Raw genomic sequence first — 11243 nt, forward strand, 5'->3', positions numbered from 1 at the left:
TTGTTAATCTATCTTTGTAAATGTTGTCTTAACTATAAACTAATACTAAACATGTAAATGAATTCTTATCTATCTTATCTCGTAACTCTCTTTGATTACTTCTACAGCTGATTAGTCTGCGGAATAAATAGACATAATGGTCTATACCTATTTATGGATAAGAATTCAGGAAATTACTATATAAAGTAATTTCCTCCAAATATTATCTATCTTTTAGATAATATTAATTAACAACCTTTTAGTGTTAATTTCATGTAACGATACACCCCGTTACAAGGTAGCTCCGCTACAAGTTCCAATTTCCCTTAGCTTCATAAGAAACCTTCCTCTGCACGTTTGTGTTAGCAAGAATAGCTAGTGACTCCTAAAAGGCTGAGAAATTGTTTTGGACATTTCTTACGAAATTATAAATTGATGTTAGAGTTATCTTACCAATATTTAACATTTCTATGAAAGAAACCACAAAGTGATACTATCTTTAACGGATTCATCCATTTTTGCTGCAAAACTACTTACGTCAAAGTTATTTAAATTTTAATACGACAACTTCTTTGCCAGTTATGTATTCTCGATTTGTGTCGCGCTGTGCATCATCGCGGACTTCTCCATCGTCCATTTTTGCGCATTGGACTTTGCTTTCAGATATTCGGCATTCAAGCTCTACTGCCATTCTAGCGGAGCGACGTGATGTCGAGCTAAAAGAAAGTGAACTATCCGAATCGTTCGTTAAAGGATCCGGTGCGTCTGCACTTGCTTGAATGAAGGTCGCTTTGTGACATTATCACACATGTTTGTATAGGCAAGGGTGGCCAGAAGATCAATAAAGTGCGAAATTGCGTGCTGCTGACACACGTGCCTACAGGGTTGCAGGTGCAATGCCAGAAGACGCGGTCGCTGGATGGCAATCGTCGGGCTGCCCGCAAGTTACTGCAGCAGAAGCTAGATGACCACGTGAACGGGGAATCGAGCAAGCGTAGCTTAAAAATAGATAGGCTGCGACGAAAGAAGGCAAACCGCTCGGCAAAGTCAAAGAAAAAGTATACTAACTCGGTGGACATGAAGCTTAAGGAGAAGGAACAAGCAGAAGGAATAGCTAGTAATGCTGTTACTAAGAGTGATGAAGAACCAGATAGTGATAGTGGGAATGAGAATGAGAGCGATGACGACTACGTTGATTTGGACTTGGAGGATTCCAAAGTTGGTCTAAGTTGGGGGTCGAAAAGGTTTCTAAAACGATAACTTTCTTGGGTTTGCACAATTTTGGGCGAAATATAAGCTGCGAGGCTAAAATGATTAGCTATTTCCAAAACGATTGTCTTGAAAACTATTTCGTCTGAAGTGCCTGATAAGCCTGGTTTGCAATGGGCGAAATATAAGCTACGAGGGCTTGAAAGATTAGCTATTCCTAAAACGATTTTGTCTTGAAAACTATTTCGTCTGAAGTGCCTAATTGATAGCTATTTAACGATCTTATCACTCGGTTGCCAAGGATATGGCAAAACAAGTGAACGCTTATTATTAACGAGAAAATTTCTGCTTAATAAAAGCGAACCAAAATCTTTTTATGTAAGCTCATAATTGCATAGGAATTTAAGTTATATCTAAAAAATTAAGCCGCCTTATGGGATGGAGAAGAGTCCATTATATGTCGTAACTCTCACTTAATACTCAAGTAGGCAGCGGATATAAAGCTTGTACATCCTTCAAGGCTAAACCAATTTCAAAGTTGATATAAGGCGCTCAAACACTTTATCACCATTGTACTGCAATTCAAGCTTGCATTGAAGAACCCGCAGATCCGCGTTTGCTGCAAGAAATTCCATAGCATTCGGTGATCGAGCAAAGTCTTTTTCAGTTGTCACCAAAATGACGCTTTCATTGCGTTGCCACTGCAACGCACCTACCCACTTGATAATATCATTCGCATCTTGTAGGGTAAAATTGTGGTGGTCGGGATACGCTTTTATTTCTAATTGAGCCCAGCGAGCCACCTTTTCAACCACTTTGATGACGGATTTGGGGTTGCCGACGCCACATAAGACCGCCCCTATCTTATCAGTCAACAAAAGCCTCCTTTTTGGAGTTGCAATGTCACTATTAGCTTCTTGCATTTCGCCTGATAGCAATGTATGGGCAGAAACTAGCCCCACAACCTTCATCCTTGACGCAGCGACAATACAATTGCGTTCGGTGTTCACTAACGCCTTCAAGGTTTTCATAAGCAATTTTAGCTCTTCACCATCCAGCAAATCTGCATGGTGCACTATTACAATGTCAGCTCGTTTGAAAGCCTCACGCGGTAGCTCTCGCAGACTCCCGCACGGAAGAATCAATCCATTGCCTAGCGGATGCAAAGCGTCCACCATGACAATTTCAAGATCCTTCGCCAGCCTCCACTGTTGCAGTCCGTCATCTACTATCACGCAGCTGAGTTGTACTTTTTGTGTCTTACATAATTCCTTCACTTTAGCCGCTCCACTCGCTACGCGATCCGCTCCTAAAGCCACGTCACAGGTTGGAAACTGCTTTACCAACATTCGCCACTCATCGTCGCAATACCCGCGACTTAATAATAGCGGCACAAGGCCTCCACCTGTCTGCTCAAGTACGTAGTCAAGTAAAAACTGCACGAACGGTGTCTTTCCTGTTGCTCCAAACGTTACATTTCCCACGCTTAGCACAGGAATTTGAGGGGGGGCTATGCGTTGGGGATTACTCGACTCCTCTCTACGCTTGCGCTTAACGATCCAGGCATAGACGCGGCTTATAAGCGGCTGCTTTCGATCCACCAACACTTCGACCGTCAAGCGGGACGAACATAGTGCTGATAAAACGGAGCCATGCCATTGACGACACCAGTGCCGCCACATAAATAGTTGTAACAACAAAACGCTGGTTTTTACAATAGAAATCGTGCAATACTAATTGTTAAGACTATCTTGACTAAGCCAGAACTCGTTCTTCGCGGCAATCGCTCCTGCTTTGAGCTTCTGCCACCGTTCATGCGCCTGCGCCACAATCTGCGTTGCAGCCTCGACTGAAGCTGGCACTTCCCGTGAAAATATATTCTCGGACTTACCCTCTGAAATTTTGTAATTTCTAACCCAGTCCACTACAGCATCCAGCAAACCGGGCTTTTCGCTCTGCAAATCACTAACGCTGTTAATTTTATCGGCATCTTTATCAGCAAGCGAAATGACAAGAATTTTATGATCCACCTCGCCTTGGTCAATAAGCTCGAGACTGCCCAAGATCTTCACCGGGATCACCGAGCCCATGGCAAGCTGATTGACGCCGATTTCAATCACATCCATCGGATCGTTATCACCGCCATGTCCGTCTTTGTCTTTCAGACTCGGGTCTTCCCAAGTCTGCGGAAATAATCCATAGTTAAAGAAAGGCACGCCGTATAAGAAATTGCGACCTCGGGTACCGTTGTGCGTCGTATCTTGCACGATCGGGTTGTACCGCTCTTCCTTGCTCACTTCCATCTTGTGGGCAATGCCTTTTGGAATTTCGACGACGAAATTATACGAGCTGTTGTCTTTTGCGTCAGCTGGATGAAGAGGGATCTCGTGCCAAGGTGAAATATTTTCTCCCTTTTCGTTCATAAAGTATAACTTGTAATCAGTTCGACCAAACGTTCCTTCTGACGAGAACAATCGCGACGTGTCAATGACAGGTTTTGAAAACTGCATGGCAAACGGAATCCATCGCGAATTTTTCATGTTCTGGTAGTAATCAGTCATAATGTCCCAACCTGATTTGACCATGAAGCCCTGAGGAACGCACGTGGGCACGTCTTTCGAACCAAATGGAACGCTGTCGCCCTCGCATTTCTGCAAACCTTGACTAGCCATTAACCGCATGCGGGAACCAGATATCGAAAGGAAATCCTGCTTGCGTTTGCTATCCATCGGCTTCATTTTGTGGTCCTGTATGTCGTAATATACTTTCGGGAACGACAAGATCTTTAGATCCTTCATGCCGGGAGCTATGTGCAACAAAAACCGGCCATGATCACCAGCATAAATATCATCTAGATCATCATAAGAGCGCTTGATACCAGCAGGATCTCGTCCAACAATAAAGTAGCTCGCACCAGCGCTTTTGCGGCTCTTTGCGTGCCACTGGACTTCGCGAGGTCCAGCGTATATCATGGGAGATGGCCAAATCGCAAGCACCGTGCTATCGTTGTCAAGCATGCCATCAAGCAATATTGCCTCGTGCTGACGCACACGCACGTCAAGAGGAATATCATCTTTTTTTGTCCATCCACCGAGAGGCGATAGCCACAGAACAGGGTTCTTGAAACCCTTAGAAATTAGCTGCTCACGAGCCGTGTTCATCAGGTACGCGTGGCCAGCATGCGTCGGATTTCTTGTCTGGAACGCAAGAACTACATCAGCACCTTTCTCCTTAAAGCGCTTACGCAGCTCAGTAGGGGTTAGCCGGTACTTGTCCAGGCCGTCGTGGTACTTTACACGAGACAGCAGTTCAATCTCACCGCCTAGTAAGTACTCACCCGACTTGTGGATTTTGGCGATATACGGATGGCCATCGTCGATAGCGCCAAAAGTACGCGTGATGCGCTCCTCCTTGCGGTGGTCGTAGACTTCAGGATCACTCAGTAGCGCAAGCTCTTCGCCAGACGGGCTTACAAGCACAACCTGCCTAAACTTGCCAATTCGCGTCTTTGTAGCATTGTTGATTGGAAGAACGATAGGCACAGGCATGCTTACTCGCTGGGCCTTAAATTCATCACCACTTGAGTACTCAGAAAAATTGGTGGCTTTGTCAAGGGTCAAAAGGCCATCCGTGAGATTGTCTGCGTCGTACAATACGCTGCTGAAATGCAGTGATTGCAGGTAGACGCCTTCACGCATGAACCCACGCAAAGGAGCAGCCCAACCTTCTCCAACGATCTGCAGCCAGTGTACATCCTCCTCGCGGAGAAGTACCCGAGGCAGCTGGGCGTAATTGCTTGGACGTGAGAAGTTTGGCTCATCCGGGAATAGGGTCGAAAACATGGATACTGCGTTACCACCATCAGCCACTGCCACACCAGGATAGCCCTTTGGAAGGTTTTCAATACCAGTAAGCAACCCGTCAGACTCCAGCTTGTTTAATATCATTTGAACTTCATATTCAAGTGACTGACTGGATGCATTAAGATGAATTTCCGGGCTAAGCGGCTCCTCATAAGGCGACGAGATGCCCGTAAAATCTTTAACCTCACCTTTGATGGCACGTTTGTAGAATCCTTTCACGTCTCGGTCGACAGCCACAGATAAGGGTACATCGACATAAACCTCGTAAAAGGGAATACCCATCCTCTTGTGCAACTCGCGCACCTCATCGCGGCGTGCCCGAAAGGGTGACACAAGCGCCACGAGCGTGATGACGGCAGCCTCGGAAAACAGCGCAGCCATTTCTCCTACTCGTCGCACGTTTTCAGCGCGGTCAATTTCGGCAAAGCCGAGGTCGCGGTTCAAGCCAATGCGCACGTTGTCTCCATCCAATCGGTACGTATGGACACGGCGAAGTAGCAATTCCTTTTCAAGCGCACGGCCCACGGTGCTCTTTCCACTGCCTGAAAGTCCCGTGAACCAGAGTGTAGCGCCCTTTTGCTGTAAGGCTGCAAAGCGCTCAGAGCGCGAGATTAGCGATGAGTCATAGTAGACATCGCGATGTATATTGAGCTTCTGTGTGCGGTTCTCGCCACACGTCTTCGTCTTATTTGCCAAATCATGCACATTATTGTCCTGCGTGTTACTGCAACTGCCAACGGGGCCGCCTGCGCCCGCAAAGAGTGCAACAAGCACGAGGTAGGGCATGACCACGAGCGCAGCTAGAACGATCTTTTTTGTTACGACGCGACGATCATCGAAGACAGGACCTCGCGAGGACAAAAGATCGGATGTGTCTTCATCGGACTGGAGATCATCCTGTCTTATAGGTGCGTACAGAACGTCGGTCATGATTAGGTTGGCCAAATTATAAAGTCTCGATTGACAAATCAATGGCGACCAACACTTATTTTTTGCAGCGATATTTCAAGTCTAGTGGAATACAGTGAGCCCAAGGTTTATCTCGACAGATAAAACCTTTGACGGATCGGTTTACGGGAGAATAAGGAACACTGTGTGTCGATACGACAGCAGATCTTCCAAATTGGTCTGTCCCATATCAAAGCTGGCTCAAGGCTTTAAATAGTGTCCTTTATAACTTCGCATCACATTCCGTGCAGATTAATTACAGGCCACGTCGATTTATGATGCACAATTCCAAATATCTCACTCGCTGACCAAGCCATCAGATTAAAGGGGTCACACAGAGCTTGAGGAGAATTAAAGTTGACTTTCTTTTTCATGAGACGAGGCAAAAGTGTAGCCTTAGGTGCAACATGAGAAGAGGCTCTTAGCAGATATCGAACGATATTTTGTCGCCTCTTTGGATGGTCTCGTTATCAAGCCTCAAATAGAAGCAGTAATAAGCAAAGCCCGATTAAGTGGTATGATGACGCTGCCGACCGATGAAGTGCCGCCGCCTTCGTCCAGCAGTTCGACGGCGTTAGTACCAATATCCAACGAAGTGCACGACGCAACTTTGGCATGTGCCAGTCAATCAGATCTCAAGTTACAACTATTGCAGACCTTTGCGGCTTACGTTAGCCAGAAGCTTGTGGATTCATATGTGACTGTCAAGTACGCGTCGAGGGTAACACGCTACATAGCAAACACGACAGAGCTACTGGCCGCTCGCTCGGGACTGATGACTTTCGGGCGCATCCTGCTCAATCAGTACACGAAACATGGCCGTTCGCTTGTGCAGCAAGTGGACGACAGAATGGGCAAGTTTGTTATCGATGGAGTAGTACGCGTTCTGATGCTGGCGAAGCAGCAACCGGCGCCACATCCGAAGCAGCGTGGTATCTTGGCGTTGGAGACCGAGCCCTTGAATAGCAAACGTGATGGTAATCTCCGCGAAGCGACTAAGTTGTCATTTGCCGAGCGTTTTCAGGCACTGCTATTAGGCGAAGTGCCAAGAATGGAGCAGATTGTTGTCAACGCGCGTCGTCAAGCGGAGGCAGATGCGCGAGCTAAGGCGGTTGAGGAGGCGAGGTTGGCCTTGCCTCCTGTCGTTATGGAACTTAAGGAATTTGTGCCTATCGATGAGGTGGCGCGACTTAAGGAAGAGAGCAAGGCGGAGGTGCTTGAGGCCGGAAAGGCAACCGCTAGCCTTTGCGCGGAAATATCTGATCTCAAGCGCGAGAAGCAGCAGCTTGAGCAGCGTCTGTCGGACGTGTACAATTTCCAGGAGACCGATCGTGGTCAACGCTTTAAGCAAATGGAAGAAGAGTTGGCCTGCGTAAAACTGGATCGCTTTCAGAAAGCGGAAGATTTGCGCAAGTTAGAGCTAATAATGGAGGCTTCGCAGCGTGATCATAAGAAGAAAGGAAAAAGTCGCCGAGGGAAAAAACAGTCAAACACGTCGACAAGCGCGATGCCGTCTCCCAGTGTGGAGAAATCGTCAGAGAAGGCACACGTTAGGTAGCATTTCGGCTTGATGCAGCTAACCAAATCTCAGCAATTAATACGGTTCGTACAAGCAGACAAACTCATATCAAAGGTAGCGAAGATGAGAGAGAAGCCAAATATTATGCGGCCTTATGACTTCCTGTGTAGTCCGTATTCCCTATTTTATACTTTTGAAACGTTGGCCGGATCTGATTGACACTTAGCTGGAGATACCCACGACGCCATATGCCTTAATAGCGCCAGCATTACCGTTCTGTAGAGATAGCTCGTGGCCTCCTTTGCCTAAGTCGTCTTCACCTTCGTGCACCACGATACTGCGGCCAATGATTGAGTGAGGACCGATCAGTTTCACCAGTTTGTCTTCAATTTGCACTCGGACGCTTCCATCTCCACCCACTTCTACATTTCCTAGTGATCCCACTCGACGCTCTGCATCTTCAGGTGCACCGTGATTTTTGCCAAACGGATTAAAGACGCCACCCAGTAACGCGCCCGCGGGCTGCGATACATCGGCGAATATATTCACGTGCAGAGCATGCTTTCCAGGAGTCAGTCCCTTCAGCTCACCCGTAATGACGCATTCAGCATCTTCGTGCGCCTGTGTAATCAGCAGCGATCCGTACACAGTCGCGTCATCGCCGTAAAGAGTGCACACTGCCTTCGCCATGATTTTTTTCTGTTTGCGGGTTTTTAAAATGAGCGCTGCGGGCCACTAAATTGCGAGCAGATTAAATCTGGTGTTTTTTATGTAGCAGGAATTATTTATCTCGATAGAGGCGCTGGTCACTTGGACGATTATTTGTCTATGGCGTCGCGATCTGGGTGAGTGAGAAGGTGAGGTATATTTAGGTACGCCTGCGACCCATTACATCCTGCCGCCTGGCCACAATGTTACCAGAGGACTTCTACTTTATATAATAGGTAGTACTAGTCCTCGGACAGCTGAGCGCCTGCGCGCTGAGTCTCGTCGCGAGTGTAACGGGCTAAAGTTGCCCTAATGTTACACAGTCCCCGTAAAGTACACTTGGTGTACTTCAGGGGATGATCAATTACTTAAATAAAGTAAGTAGACGACCACTCGGGTGTGGCTCAAATTCGTGACCAACCCTTGTGTATGTGATGCACATAGGTGTTTAAAGCAACGCAGTAATGAGCGACATTCACATTAGGAGGGATGACAGCTATCGTCATCCCTTATGCGAGGTATCTAGAAAGATACGCTCGCAATACATATTTAGTGTTATCTATAAAGATGAAATTTTGATTGGTATTTATATTTAATGTGATTAAATATATATCAGTCTGAAACCTACTTTCTACTTAGTAAGTGCGCACGAGGAGCCGGGTTATCGCTCAAGGCATGAGCAGGCTCGGAGCGAGGCTCTCAACAGGACTGTTGAGATGCTCTCTGCCCGGCCGCATGAGCCGAGGCCCATTCGGATGGACCCGTCCAAGTTCGATGGAACTGCAGCGAACACGATGACTGTTAGCCGTCGAGCAATGCGGTATCGTGCAGCTCATCGAGGACGACAGCCAGATGGTGTCGTACGCCATGTCGCACCTGTGCGGTAAGGCCTCAGAGTGGGCTTAGTCGGCGCTTATGGCGGACAGAAAGGCGTTCCCTACATGGGCGATCTTTAAGACAAAGATTCGTGCCATGTACCAGCCGCCGAACAACGAAGTGTTGCTTCAGGCGCGCTTCTTTGGGACGCGACAGGCGAAGCGATCTCTGCAATAGTATGTGCAAGAGATGCGCTCACTGTCGGCGTCCATTACCGTAGGTCCGATTCCGGAGCATATTAAAGTGCCCACGTTTATGAACGGACTACGGCATGGCCCATCGCGACAGGCCCTATTCAGAAAGGTGCCGTTGACGATGGAAGAGGCAATCCAAATTGCCTTGGTTAAGGGGCAATCTTACAAGAGTGCTTCGGCGACAGCTTGGTATAAGCCGTCGGCCGAGAGGTCAGATGCCATTCCAATGGAGTTGGGCAATGCAGACGTTGTCTGCTATAAACGCGGCAAGCGCGGCCATAAGATGGATCGCTGCAATGACAGGGTCCCTGCCGGGGCATAGATGCCCAGTAAGAGGACTACCTTCCCAAAGGGCGATGGCAAGAACCAGCGTGCGAGACGCATGAGTTCTTCATTGGCCACTGAGGGGTCGAAAATTGCAGGAGCACAGTAGGGGAGGGATGCCCTGCTGACGCGGACTCAGAAGCTGCCCCTCAGTTCAGAGTTGTGAAACAAATGGATAGCATAGTCCCTGAGGTCTCGAAATTTTGTACCTCAACCCTGCTGGTCTATCGCGCTTAAGTAAGAGGCTATGACCACGTGGAGACTCTCCTAGTGGATTCGGGTGCATCACATTATTTTTGTGAAACTTGCGGCTCTAAGAAAGAGACCGGCGATGTTTGAGTCGCTTTGCCAGGATGACAAGCGAGAAGAGGCGGCCGTTCGTTTAGCGGACGGCGCGCTCATTAAGTCTGAGGGAGTTCAAAAGAACTCGCCTTCAGATTTAGTGACTTCTCCTGTAAAGAGAAGTTCACAGTGCTAGGTATGGAAAGTCCGTATGACCTCATCCTAGGCATGCCATGGTTAACAAAGTACCGACCATGGATAAATTGGCGCACACGCACAGTCGCAAACTCTACGCAGGACACCGGGAAGCATGTGCTCCTGCGAGAGGCGTATGCAACTGATGTCGGATCGAACACAGTTGAGGGTGCGTTGACGGGATGTCAAACGTCACCAATTCCTACCCAGCTCGTGGAGACTGGTTTAGTGAAAAGGACGATGACAAGTAGTCATGTTCCCATAGTCCTGCACAGAGCCGAGAGCCTGTGGCAATAGACGGCGAGATGGCAGGAAGTCATGCGTCGCATAAATCGGCACAGTGCCTAGAGCCTGGTGTGGTTGGAAGGGGTGCGTTAGCCAGGAGTGCAACGGCACCCGCTCCCCAGAAAAAGGTCGTGGTGACTCGAAGAACGAGTACCCGACAGATTGGGACGATCAAAGGCACGTCTAAACGAGTGACGTTTGAATCGGTTCCTAATAAAGAGGACAAGCCTTTGAACGAAGTGTTCGGGGTCGTCAAAGACAAAATTGCGAAGGCATCCTCAGTTGAGGTGCTCCGGCAAGTCCTTAAATCCCCTGCCGAAAGATAATTAATCTCCCGGAGATGTCGCGGGATCTGTTCCTTGCCGAATTAAAGGAAGGAAAGATCCACGAAATAGTCGCACCAGTTCCAGAAGAGGACTTGGTGGACTGTTGCTCGTCGTCCACAATGGACGAGAGCGTCCTAGAAACGGACAAAAAGAAGCGGTACGCTGCTCAAGGCTGGGATGCCTTGAGAGACAGTCCGTTCTTTGAGGTTCTGTGGAAACATCGTGATGTGTTCCCAGAAGAAGTGCCGAGCCGCCTACCAGCAGATAGGGGCATCGGGCACGAGATAGACCTCGAACCTGGCACCAAGTATTGTGTGACCAGGCAATGGCCGTTGCCGAAAGAACAAGTCGATTATATCGATGAGTTCTTCGACAAACGAGCCAAGGCGGGACATGTGCGTGAGAGCAAATCGCCTCACTGCAGCCCGACCTTTTGTGTGCGTAAAGCCACAGGTGGATGGCGCGTGGTTCATGCTTATAATAAGCTGAACACGGCGACCATACCGGCGCAAACGCCAATCCCGCGGAAAGATGT

The 11243-nt window shown here is 48.1% G+C and overlaps 6 protein-coding genes across 6 annotated transcripts; 3 read left to right on the forward strand and 3 right to left on the reverse strand.

The window, feature by feature from the left end:
* Nucleotides 1-560: 560 nt before the first annotated feature.
* Nucleotides 561-1411, forward strand: CCR75_004095 (uncharacterized protein; the record flags this gene model as incomplete). The annotated part of the gene is made up of 2 exons (XM_067962185.1): nt 561-738; nt 800-1411. The coding sequence occupies 2 exons, from the start codon at nt 561-563 to the stop codon at nt 1237-1239; spliced, it is 618 nt and encodes a 205-aa protein (XP_067822295.1). The 3' UTR covers nt 1240-1411.
* Nucleotides 1412-1540: 129 nt separating this feature from the next.
* Nucleotides 1541-5951, forward strand: CCR75_004093 (uncharacterized protein). Its single transcript, XM_067962183.1, has 2 exons — nt 1541-2605; nt 2679-5951. Exons 1-2 carry the CDS (start codon nt 2008-2010, stop codon nt 2741-2743), a joined length of 663 nt encoding a protein of 220 aa, XP_067822293.1. The 5' UTR covers nt 1541-2007; the 3' UTR covers nt 2744-5951.
* On the reverse strand, nt 1710-2870 carry CCR75_004094 (uncharacterized protein; the record flags this gene model as incomplete). Its single annotated transcript, XM_067962184.1, has 1 exon — nt 1710-2870. One exon carries the CDS (start codon nt 2868-2870, stop codon nt 1710-1712), a length of 1161 nt encoding a protein of 386 aa, XP_067822294.1.
* Nucleotides 2922-5981, reverse strand: CCR75_004092 (uncharacterized protein; the record flags this gene model as incomplete). Its single annotated transcript, XM_067962182.1, has 1 exon — nt 2922-5981. One exon carries the CDS (start codon nt 5979-5981, stop codon nt 2922-2924), a length of 3060 nt encoding a protein of 1019 aa, XP_067822292.1.
* Nucleotides 5982-6519: 538 nt separating this feature from the next.
* CCR75_004091 (uncharacterized protein) lies at nt 6520-7557 on the forward strand (the record flags this gene model as incomplete). The annotated part of the gene is made up of 1 exon (XM_067962181.1): nt 6520-7557. One exon carries the CDS (start codon nt 6520-6522, stop codon nt 7555-7557), a length of 1038 nt encoding a protein of 345 aa, XP_067822291.1.
* A 183-nt stretch (nt 7558-7740) lies between these two features.
* CCR75_004090 (uncharacterized protein) lies at nt 7741-8208 on the reverse strand (the record flags this gene model as incomplete). Its single annotated transcript, XM_067962180.1, has 1 exon — nt 7741-8208. The coding sequence occupies one exon, from the start codon at nt 8206-8208 to the stop codon at nt 7741-7743; it is 468 nt and encodes a 155-aa protein (XP_067822290.1).
* Between the last annotated feature and the right edge of the window lie 3035 nt (nt 8209-11243).

This window comes from Bremia lactucae, linkage group LG7, assembly GCF_004359215.1.
Source record: "Bremia lactucae strain SF5 linkage group LG7, whole genome shotgun sequence".
Classification (NCBI taxonomy): Eukaryota; Oomycota; class Peronosporomycetes; order Peronosporales; family Peronosporaceae; genus Bremia; species Bremia lactucae.

Excerpts from the sequence above, each read along its gene's own strand:
- CCR75_004093 (XM_067962183.1), top strand. The coding sequence starts at position 2,008 with ATGACGGATTTGGGGTTGCCGACGCCACATAAGACCGCCCCTATCTTA. Across the intron at positions 2,606-2,678 it reads GCCTCCACCTGTCTGCTCAA|CACAGGAATTTGAGGGGGGG; the intron begins GTACGTAGTCAA and ends TCCCACGCTTAG.